This window comes from Amblyomma maculatum, chromosome 10 (assembly GCF_055883805.1).
Source record: "Amblyomma maculatum isolate TAMU_Amacu chromosome 10, ASM5588380v1, whole genome shotgun sequence".
NCBI lineage: Eukaryota > Metazoa > Arthropoda > Arachnida > Ixodida > Ixodidae > Amblyomma > Amblyomma maculatum.
In genome coordinates, this window is record NC_139353.1 from 141,230,881 (window position 1) to 141,242,966 (window position 12,086).

The 12,086-nt window shown below is 47.1% G+C and overlaps 1 protein-coding gene, 1 long non-coding RNA gene and 1 pseudogene across 4 annotated transcripts in view; 1 reads left to right on the forward strand and 2 right to left on the reverse strand.

Moving 5' to 3' along the window:
- The window catches only part of LOC146177578 (membrane metallo-endopeptidase-like 1), a 130,370-nt gene that overhangs the window by 93,728 nt on the left and 24,556 nt on the right, over positions 1–12,086 (forward strand). For both annotated transcript variants that reach the window (XM_084580509.1, XM_084580511.1), the window contains exon 5: positions 612–1,043. In XM_084580509.1, the coding sequence (XP_084436635.1) occupies positions 612–1,043 (432 nt within the window). The remainder of the gene's footprint in view (positions 1–611; positions 1,044–12,086) is intronic.
- Positions 1–12,086, reverse strand: part of LOC146177579 (uncharacterized) — a 71,841-nt gene that overhangs the window by 43,763 nt on the left and 15,992 nt on the right. The window lies entirely within an intron of this gene.
- On the reverse strand, positions 7,003–7,852 carry LOC146177580 (uncharacterized; annotated as a pseudogene).

Below are 12,086 nucleotides of genomic sequence, written 5' to 3' on the forward strand. Positions count from 1 at the left end.
ACGTCGACTAGCTAATATACTTCCAGCCTAATTCACTTTTCTTTGCAATGAAACCATGAAGATGAGGTTGTATATGAAGGTGAAGTTGGCTTGCAATTAAAGTTTATTTTGCTTCACATATGTCTTCTAACTTCCCAAGACGATTTTGGCGCGATTAAAGTGAAACGTATTGGGAATTTAAAACATTATTTTAGCGAATTTCCCTATGCTTGTACGATCAATTGTTAATATATTGTTAGACATGAGAAAGATTTCTCAACTGATGCAGTGAGGAAACTTGCTCAGTCTACTCTTGAGAATGTTTAGCATTATTGGCAGGGAGAGGCCTCGGGCAATTTGATTCGCTCATAGCTCATCCGTTGGGCTGTTTGTTGCTAGGAGTTAGGAGAGCCCTTAAGAAGTATTGATAATAGTAAAGCTCGTATTTTGCAGACACACCGCACTAGGCAGAAAAATGTAACTTCCGATGTGTCCCTATCGCAATTAGTAGAGGCGGACAAAGGCTTTCCGGCGACATGACCGAAGCCTAGAAGCATCGTTATAAGCAGTCATTTTTCTTCACCTACAGTATGGTCCTAGAGCATTATAGTGAAAGCGCCACCTTTTTCCAGATGGCCGTTGAGAAAACTGGGGCAGCAACCTGGATTGACAATACCACTACGAACACCGCCATTGAGAAACTGATGGATGTCCGTACCATCCTGTGGCCCGCAGAGAAATTTCTCACTGCGCAAGGCCTCGATGAGTACTACTCCAGTTTCACTGAGACCGCCGCCTCGTTCGCCGATTTCTGGATAGAGACTCGACGCAGCCTGCGACGCCTCGCTGACTCTTCCCTTGGCGTGGAAGAGTTTCGAATACGCGACGGCATCGCAGAGCCGTACTTCGAATATCTGCACGTGCTGAACGAGGTCTCCATCTCCCTGGGAGCCCTTGCACCACCGCTCTACTACAGCAGCGGAACGAAGGCAATGCTGTACGGCGGCCTGGGGTACCTCTATGCCATGGAGTTGGTCGGAGCACTGGACACAGAAGGTGTCAAGGTATGGACCATATAGAAACAAAATGCGCCTGTTGGCACCCTGCAGAGAGCTTGAAAAATGACATTCTGAACGCCAAACATTTCCTCTAGAAGTATTCCAATTGATTGCAAGCGTACTATTTTCCAGCAAATTCGAAGTGACGGTACCTCACTTGAGAGTGGACGAACATGCGCATCGACGTACTTGCTGCTAGCGATCAATCCAGCTTTAGAAACATAGTTGTTATTTTCACCGAATTCGTAATGTGCAGTCATTAGCAACAGCAAGTAGAAAACATTGTTGAGTGTCTTTTCACCAAGCTATCTTAGTCTCTTATTACTTCACCGAATGTTGCAATGTTCGCTTTCTTGTCGTGCTCTCTAGCGAGCAAATGCAAAACTGTTTAGGGTGACCGTATCATAGTATTCACCAAATGTCATAGGAGCCTCAGTCATATTCTGGCTCAATACCACAGACTGATGCTGACAAAGCAACACAAAGAAAAGGCAGAGGGCGAACTTTCCTGTTTCTCTTCCCATTTTATTCGAGCGGTGCGGTTGGAATATGAGAAAATGATAATGCTCCGACACAAGAGCTCAGACTGCGGTACTAAAGCATCTTCTATTCACCCTAGGGAAGAAAATGAAAACCAGGGTTATTAACAATTGTGAATGTCCGCCTTTGTACCCTCCAAGCAGAAATAACGTGCTTTCAGCTTTTCTCAGCTAATGCTCATTTTCTTGAGCGGGTCTCGGTTACATTCGCCTTTCATTTTTGCCATTAGCAGAAAGCATTTCAGGTAAATCATGTTCTTACGACATAGCAAGAAGGGAGCGTTAAGACAGGGGCCCCGTTTATTAGATATGGGCAGCCGATATCAGTCCAATATGGGCTAAGCGACTGAAGCAATCTTCGGTCCAATGTGGAAAGCTCACCAAGCTGCCTATCCGTACCCCTCGTGAAACAATTCTGGTTTGCATGTAGGCCAGCTTATGCAATGCTGACATGCAACCGATTTAGTCTCTTTGCTGCAAGTGGAACAAAGATGCTAGGCTTATCATATTTCGCCTGTGCTAGAGAGACGAGACAGTTTTCTTGTCCTTTCAAGTACACTGCACTCTCTGTGCACTGCAATCTACGCCGTCATCTACGAAAGCAGTTCAGGCCACCATGTTCGTTTCTTGTCAGCCGGTCCCGCCTATGTGTTACGAATAGAAGGTTGAAAATAGAATGCTTCGCACAACTAATATTACCGGCACATTCTACAAGACTGAGGCATGAAGAAGACAAAAAGATGGAAGGGACGTTTTATGTACGGTAGATATCAGTTTCCAAAATGAGCTATGTTCCATAGCGCAGCAAGAGCAGAAGAGACAGACACAAGCGCTAAACTTCCAGTAATGCTTTATTTGGCATTCACAAAATCTATAAATAAAGATAAAACAGTACGTCTGAGATTAGACAACATACTTTGTAAAGAAAAAGTAAACCTTAAAAACATAACACGTTTCACCGGTTGGCACACCTTTTGTCAGCGACCATGACGGACTGCTGACAATGGTGCCTCGATAATTATTTTTCTTTACCCTGTCTGCATTGTTGCCAATCACCTCGCACACTTTAAAACAAGGCTAGCATTTATGACCACGGCAGTGGTGCGCCCAACTGCTGAAACCGCAATCCCTAACATCTCTACTGTGCTCTCCTAAACGCTCATTAAGACATCGGCCTCACTGCCCTATGTAAGCCTTTTCGCACGAAAGCGGTACTTTGTAGACTATTTCTTCGGTGCACACTGCAAAGAAGTTTCTGTACCGAACCGTGTAGTTATTATGAACCCCTCTGTCCGGACAGGCGGCCTTGCATATGCGGGACAATCTTTCTGGTGCAGAGGTACATACCATTACTCGCAATTTTTGTCCGACCTTTTTGAGGCAGTGTGAAAGCTTGTGGACAATGGCACGGCCACTATCTTGTTGCCCTTTCGCCTTCTATTGCACTCCTTGTGGCCCTTTCCTGCTGGTGCAGCGACAGGGAGGAGTAAATGTTTCGGGAATCAAGCAGCCTGTTTATCAAAACTAATTTTCATCAGGCATGCGCAAGACTTGCTAACTGGATTTGAAAGGCACGCATTCACAACTCCTCTCTTGCCTAGGTCCGTATGCACTGACAAAAAGGGCAATAAGGGCCTCTAGAATCTAGGCTCGTACATCCGGCAAGCGCGCTTCATAGAAACCAAGTCATGGAACCGAATGGTGCCCTCAACAGGAAGCTCATGGGTAATCTTCAAAGGTGCAGGCACTCAGTGAAGGTAGAAATAGTGTTTGAGGATATCACAGAAACGTCACAATGGCTCTTACAAAAAACTACTGAGTAGTCATCTAAAATGTTAAGGCTCGAATGACTCTCGCACCATTATGAATATTGTACAGTCAACTGTAGTTATCTGACCCTCTCCAGCTGATTTCCCCCTTTTCATAGTTTCTAATGCTTTCTTGACCTCGTCCTTCGTCACTGGTGGAACATCTGTTTTTCCCTACCGCCAATCTCGTTACGGTTCTGAGTGCTTTGGCTACTGTAGAGATCTCTATAAAACTCCTCGGCTACTTTAACTATCTTGTCCATATTCGTGACGACTTTGCCCGCCTTGTCCCTTATCGCATATATCTGGTTTTTGCCTATGCCCAATTTATTCTTTACCGCTTTAAGGCTTCCCCCTTTTTTACAGCATGCTCAATTTTTTCTATGTTATAATTCCTTGCGCTTATTGATTAGCTCTGATATCTCGGCCAATTCGATCTGGTCTGTTGGATTGGAAGCTTTCATACTCTGGCATTTCTTAATCAAATCTTTCGTCTCCTTAGACAGCTTACCGGTATCCTCTTTAACTATCCTACCGCCTAATTCTACTGCACACTCAGTAATGATATCTCTGAAATTATTGTTCATTGCTTCTAGGGTAATGTCGCCATCCTCGGTAAGAGCTGAATATCTATTCTGTAGCGAGGTCCTAAATTCTGCCCTCCCCCTCACCGCTAATTAATTGATGGGTTTCCTTCTCACTAGTCTGTTCCGTTCCTTCTTCAAATTTAGGCTAATTCGGAACCTCACCATACTGTGGTCACTGCATCGCACTTTCCCAATTACCTCTATAACTTGTATAATGGACGGCGGGGGGATATCGTGCTAGAAAAACTGGCCACCCTGTATACGCAGTGCCTGGTGTCATCGACGGTACCGGAACCATGGAAGAATGCAAACATTATCCTCATTCACAAGAAAGGGGACTCTAAAGACCTTAAAAATTACAGACCAATCACCTTACTGTCTGTTACGTATAAGGTATTTACTAAGGTAAACGCTAATAGAATCAAGAAAATCTTAACTACAATCAAGCAAAGGATCAAGCAGGTTTTCGGAAACGGTACTCTACTATCGATCATATCCATACCATCAATCAGGTGATAGAAAAATGCTCGGAATGTAACCCGCCCTTATACATAGCATTCATTGATTACGAAAAAGCATTTGACTCAGTTGAAACCTGGGCGGTGATGCAGGCATTGCAAAATCAGGGGGTAGACGCGCCGTGCGTGAAAGTGCTAGAAGATATATAGTGGCTGCACAGCAACCATAGTTCTGCATAAAGAAAGTAACAAAATTCCCATACAGAAAGGTGTTAGGCAAGGAGACACAATCTCCCCAGTACTATTCACAACTTTGCTTAGAGGAAGTATTCAGAGACATGGAATGGGAGCAATTAGGGATAAGGGTAGATGGAGAATACCTCAGTAGTCTGCGATTTGCAGTGACATTGCCTTGCTAAGCAACTCCGGGGATGAACTGCAAATAATAGTTCATGACCTAGACAGGAAAAGTAGAAAGGTAGACTTGAAAATCAATATGCAGAAAACTAAGGCAATATTCAGCAGCCTCGGGAAGGAACAGCAGTTTACATTAGGTAGCGAAGTAATGGAAGTAGTAGGCGAATATGTCTACTTAGGACAGGTAGTAACCGCAGATCCGGACCATGAAAAGGAAATAACGAGAAGAATAAGATTGGGATGGAGCGCATTTGGCAAGCACTCGTAGATTATGACTAGCAGCTTACCGGCATCCCTCAAGAGGAAAGTATACAACAGTTGCATTCTACCGGTACTCACCTATGGGGCGGAAACGTGGAGGCTAACCATTAAAGTTCTACTTAAGTTGTTGTCAACCCAGAGGGCTAAAGAACGAAAAATGGTAAGGGTAACATTAAGAGATAGGAAGCGCGCAGAGTGGGTTAGAGAAATAACTGAAGTTACCGAGATTCTAGTGGAAATTAAGAAGAAATGGGCATGGGCAGGACATGTAGTACGAAGAGAGGATAACTGATGGTCGCTTAGGGTAACAAACTGCATTCCAAGGGAAGGAAAGCGTGGCAGGGGGCGGCAAAAAGTTAGGTAGGCGGATGAGGCTAACTAGATCGCAGGGGTCAAGTGGATGCAGCTATCACAGAACCGGGTTAAGTGGAGAAATATGGGAGAGGCCTTCGCCCTGCAGTGGTATAGTCAGGCTGATAATGATGATGATGATGGCAGTCGACTGTCGAGACTCACAATTTAAATATCACCGAGTGCAGGGGCAATACACGAGCTGATGCAAAGACTATCTTTTGCAGGAATACCTCCTCATTCCAACTAACAAAGGGTGTACTTCAGATATGGAGACAATAGACTCAGGACACCACCCACAGACACGCCCGATTCATTCTGTGAAGCCGCAGCCCGAAGCTATGGATGCAGTCTTTCCGCAAGGCCTGGGAATAAGCATGTATTACTCGATATGCAAGCGTCGCAGCCGTGATTCTCATTTCGCTGTTCGTGAATGATTTGTTCAGTGGAAGTCATTTACTTACCAGTCCATACTTTCCCTACACTCCAGAGCTACTGAACTCTGCGCTTAGCTGGAGACTTAACGCTGTTGAGTTTGAACTATTTCGTGTAAGCGTTATGAAGATTGAAAGGTGACATGTTGTTTTGATGATTGCTTTCTGTTCACGATGCTTACGGAAATTTAAATATTTTCATGTATCTCAAATAGCGGGTAGTGTTTATTTTACGAAAACATTTTACGCATTCACTTTGACAGTGTCAGGCAAATTTAGATAAAAAGAAGTTTAGACGTTGCCACTGATAGTGTCCATGAGTCGGTGGAGCATGGTGCAAATGTGGTTTCTGATTATGACATTTCAACGAAACGCTGAGATCTTCCGAGCAATTCCAGAACGTAGATCCCTAAAGCTACACAAGTTCACACTGTAAAACTGTGCTTTTTTGAGACATTGTTTAAAACTTAGTTGTGCCCTAGCAACATGTTTGGCTGGTTTTAATGCTTACATTACGTTTACATACCGTATTATCGAGATTCTAGCTACCCCCTAACTTCGCAAAAAATTTAGGAAAAAGAAGCTCGCACGCGAATCTAAGCGCTCCCTTTTTGTAGCGAAAGCTACACTAGGCTAGTAGAAGCGCATTTCGCTGACCCGGGCAGTGGCCACTACTATGCATGAACTGTTATTGTGTGTGTGTGTGTGTGTGTGTGTGTGTGTGTGTGTGTGTGTGTGTGTGTGTGTGTGTGTGTGTGTGTGTGTGTGTGTGTGTGTGTGTGTGTGTGTGTGTGTGTGTGTGTGTGTGTGTGTGTGTGTGTGTGTTGCGTGTGTGCGTGTGTGCGTGTGTGCGTGTGTGCGTGTGTGCGTGTGTGCGTGTGCGTGTGTGTGTGTGTGTGTGTGTGTGTGTGTGTGAGTGTGTGTGTGTGTGTGTGTGTGTGTGTGTGTGTGTGTGTGTGTGTGTGTGTGTGTGTGTGTGTGTGTGTGTGTGTGTGTGTGTGTGTGTGTGTGTGTGTGTGTGTGTGTGTGTGTGTGTGTGTGAAAAACGTTATTGGGAGGAAGCTTGAGGTAGCCGGGGCAACCTCACGCAAACACTAGATGGGCTCCTCATTACAGGAGCCAATTAGCGACCGCTGCGGCTCGGGCTCGGTGGACCAGGGCCTTCTGGCTTGCCAGGTCGGAGCAGCCGAGCAGGGCTGCCTCCCAGTCCTCCCGGATGGGGTTGGGTTTGGGGGTGAGGTTTGGGGTTGACTGACACGCCCACACCATATGGAAGATGTCCGAAGACTTCTCCGCACAGTGCGGGCACTTTCCTGTACAGGCAGGATCAAAATGTTTTAAAACTGCCGGGCACAGCAGCGTTTTGGTGTAAAGGCGGAGGAGTGTGCGTTCCTCCACCTTTGTAAGACCCTTACAAGGCTTAGGATAAATTGTATGGCCGAATTGAAATAATTCAGTAATTTCTCGAAAAGTGAGGACCGGATTGGGTTCGAGATCCGTATCATAAGGGTCTGAAGGCGTTGCCCGGAGAGTGAGCGCGCGGGCGGCGGCGTCTGCCGCTTCATTGCCTTCGAGGCCCATGTGAGCTGGAGCCCATACAATCGTTCGAGACTCGGGGACCCCGAGGTAGCAACTGTTTTCAAGGATGCGGTGCTCAAAGAGAGGAATGTTCCCCTGTTTAATATTTCTGCAGGCCCCTCTCGAGTCGGTGATGATGACTCGTGAGTCCTTGTCTGGGCGGCTAACGCGATGGCAACTTCTTCCGCATGTGTTATGTCTTGAGCTTGGAACGTTAGGCCATTCACTGTGATTTTTCTTTATGGACGACTGCGGCTGTGTACCTCCCCCCATGGTGAGGGCCGGAGGCGTCCACGTAGAATATTCCGTGTTTGTTCCCATAGTGACGGGCCAGTGCCTCCGCCCGCGCAAGGCGCCTGCCACTGTGGTCGTCACATGTCATGTTGGCGGAAGAGGGTGTTCGTGCAGAGCGTATCTCCAGATTTCAGGAATGCGTACGCGCTCTTCCGTAAATGTTGGGTGGTGGATGTGTAGTCGGGCTAATAGGCGGCCTCCCGAAGGCGTTTTTGAAAGTCGCCTTTGAAAGTCAAGGGCGCCTCTCGGAGCTCCGCGAATTCAATTCAATTCAATTTATTCAACACAGTGAAGATGTTAGGTGCGCCGACAAAAAACCAGAAAAAGGCTTGACAGCGGTCGACGCACCCTACAAAGAGTTCGCAGCAGTATGCACAAACAAGCATTAGTTACATAATAAGTAAAATCTCTACAATACAATAATAGCAGCTAGGTGTATATGAATAGTGTATGAAACAGAACGTGAAACACTTACATTACCAATAATACAAAAAAAACAAGTAGAAATCACAGTGATGCAACATTGTTGATAGTGTTTTGTATACATTAGTTTACTTTTACATTGTTTAACAAATAAGGAAGAGTATAGCGCAACATTTGGCGACCATAATTGGTTCTAGTTTTTGGCACAGTCCATGTGAAACGAGCGCGAGTAGAATAATTTTAGTCTTTAGCTTTTATAAGAGACAGCTGCGTCATGAATGAGCTTTGTTTTAAAATATTAGTCTTGTACCTCCTAAAAAGTATGGTGTCATACAGCTGGTGAATGGAGATGATGCCAAGTGCCCCAAAATTCGGTTTAGTGTGGTCAAATCGCGAAGAATTGGTAATACTACGAACAATTTTCTTCTGAATGAGATGCATCCGTTTAATATTGGTAAATGACGTGGTACCCCACATCAAAAACCAATAAGTAAGAACAGAAGAAAATAGTGCATTGTACAACTTCTGTTTAACACGCTGCGGCAATAAAACTCGCATTCTGGATACAACACCAGCAACCTTCGACAATTTGTCCCCAACCATTTCGACGTGCTCATCCCATGACATGTTTTCATGAAAAATCACACCTAAGCTTTTGACCGAATGGACTATTTGAATCAGGGATGAACCAGTGTTTAAGTGGAGTGTGAGACATGGCGGACAAGAAATCAGTTTATTTCGAGGCCTAAGGAGTACAGCCTTGGTTTTTTCGGTGTTTATAATTAGCGAATTGCATTCAGACCATTCATAAAGAAGGTGCAGACAAGCTGTGTCTTGCTGTTGAAGGTCTTGTATGTGTTACCGCGCCTTTCCCAGTTGCCGCGCCTTTCCCTTCCTATAAATAAATCAGTTTAAATAAATAAATCAGTTACCTGATGCTTGCAGTGGTAAGATGCCCAACTACTGTGCCGGAGTATCCGGGTTCGAACGCGAACTCGGCGGACTCAATGCGCAGGTTAATGAAGTGTATTCTGCCCTGAACGCTGGTAACCTTTGATGCTTTTAATCGAACACTGATTGTAGCTTGGTTTGTGGGTTTACCGTCCCAAAGCGACTCAGGCTATGAGAGACGCCGTAGTGGAGGATTTTGGAAATTTCTACACCTGGGTTTCTTTAACGTGCACTGACATCGCACAGTACACTGGCGCCATGCTATTCACCGCTACTGAAAAGAGGCCGCCGAGGCCGCGATTTGATACCGCATCCTTGGAACAGTAGTCGAGCGCCGTAGCCACTGCGCCACCTGGGCGGCCCGGAATGCTGATTATGTAGGATGCAACGCTCGGTCGCTTGCAGCCGGGGAGGCGGTGAAGGGTGGCAGTTCCTGGCCCTACGGGGCTGGGATGGTAGGTCAACATTGTTGTTGTTATTGTTGAGGCTGTAGGAAGAAGAAAAAGAAAATGCATGGGCCTGCTACTGCCCACCAGCCCACCAGATAGGTGGGCTGGTGAGACGCATTGCCACACGTCGCAGGGGTATGAGAGAAGCCGACCTGTGCAGGATTATCCAAGCCTTTATGATAAGCAGAATCATGTACGCTTGCCCGTACTATCATCTGCGTCGTAGGGACGAACATGCACTTAATAGCATAATTAGAACAGCATACAAAGCGGCCCTTAGCTTACCAGTATACGCTAACTCAGATCGACTACTGCAGTTAGGAATTTTTAACACACTATCTGAACTAATTGAAGCCCATAAGACAGCACAAGTGACCCGCCTGTCACGCAGCCTTGCGGGACGCGTAATTCTCGACAAGCTCCACATCCACCCCACTGAGGAGGTGTGCGCAACATCCCATTTATCGGCTGACATAACTAGTGGACTAGTTGTTAAACCAATAGCCAAAAACATGCTACCAGGTAGACATGATGCCCTCAGGAAGACAAGGGCACAGACCCTTGAGAAACAGTACGAGGACGATCCACAAGCAGTGTACGTGGATGCAGCTCAGCACATCAAAAACGGAGCATACGTGGCATGTATGGCCACTCCAAAGTCAACCTTCATTAACGCTATAACATTTCATGCTAGCTCCATATGCGAGGCAGAGGAAGTAGCTATCGCACTGGCCATCGCGGATCCCCACACCAAAACTATTCTAAGCGACTCAAAAAGCGCCGTTCAAAATTTCGCCAAAAATTCTGTAAGCGCACTCGCGGCGCGAATTCTGCGCAACCGATCTCTCAATCACAACATCAATCTCGTATGGGTTCCGGCTCACGCGGGTAACTCCGGAAACGAAGGGGTCGACCGTCTAGCCCGAGGCTTAACCAACCGGGAGACGGGAGATCTATCGGGAACGGACGCGCCTGTGGAGGCACCGCGCACATACGCGGAGGTAACAAACTTTTATCGCGAGCTAAGATGCACGTACCCCGCCCCTCACCCCGACCTCGACCGGGCGCAAGCCACGACACTCAGACGCCTACAAACAAAGGCCATTCTTAGCCCCTACCGACTATCGTTAATTACAAACGGAGAATTCAACCCTGCATGCCGGCACTGCGGTGACGGGACGCAGGCCACTCAAGACCATATACTGTGGGAATGCGCCAGCAATCCCCCTCCAAAGACACTCTTGCCAGCTCCCTCAGCGGAGGAATGGGACAAGCTGTTGGCCAGCCCAAGGAAAACTACGCAACTGGCCCTCGTCACGCGAGCTCAAGAGGTCGCTCCCGACTGGAGGCCACCCTAGACTCGCCCCAGCCCGAAATAATTCCTTTCATTTCGTGGCAATAAAAGTTGTTACCACCACCACCTCGTGTAGACAAATAATAATAATTGGTTAACTGGAAGGGAAAGGCGCTGTAACTGTCTCACTCGTTTTCTGTGGACACCTGAACCGCGCCGTGAGGGAAGGAAGGAAGGTGGGAGTTAAAGTGGGAAGAGAGAAAGAGGAGCCGTAGTGGAGGGCTACGGAGTAATTTCGACCACCTGGGGATATTTAACATGAGCTGACATCGCACAGCACACGGACGCCACTTAGTTTCGCCTCCATCGAAACGCAGCCGCCGAGGTCGGGTTCGAACCCGGGAATTCCGGACAGTAGTCGGGATCTTACCACTGTGCCACCCGGGCGGGTCGTGTAGACAGAAGAGAAAATAGAGAAGAAAGAAAAGGGAGAGGGAGGGAAAGACGCACTCCGCAACAGCCGTCGTCCACCACCGAAGCGGTGGCGGGTGCAATAACGGCCATTGTTGCTGCGCGCGCCTTTCTCCCCTCTTCGTTTTTCTTTCATCTCTACTTTCTCTGATCGGTCCGCACGGGGGAAGTGGCTCAGCTACAGAGCCAGTAGCAGGGCCGTGCATTTTCTTTCCTTCTTCCTACAGCCACAACAACAGCCTGCAGCCAAAGCTTTAGCTCTACGTTCGGTGCTCTCGTGCTCTTGCTCACTCAGTAGAGACGCAGCTGTTGCGGACCTGAGGTATTGTGGTGTCCGAAACGCGATCTGCACTTTTGTTGCAGCGTTGCAACACTGCACAGCAGCTGGCGGCGGAGGACGCGAAAAGCCGACCTAAAGCGACCCGATTGCTCTATCAGCCTGTTGTCCCGTTGAGCTGGAATCGGCGGCCGTTCGCTGGACGTGGGCAGGTTTCGCACGCACCATGAGCCCGGGTTGCTTTGTTTGATGTGAATCGTTTGGCATTCGTAACGGAAGACAGTGTGAGTTTAAAGAGGGCTGCCACTGCTTGAGCTTCCATTGTACTGCAATCGCGATGTTTGACAAGTTTGTTTGCCAAATAAATGTTTATTTCTCGTACAGGTGTCGTTAAGGTATCGGAGCGCAAAAAAAGGGTGGGTGGGTTATTTTAGTTTCAATTTTAAGCAGCCCCCCC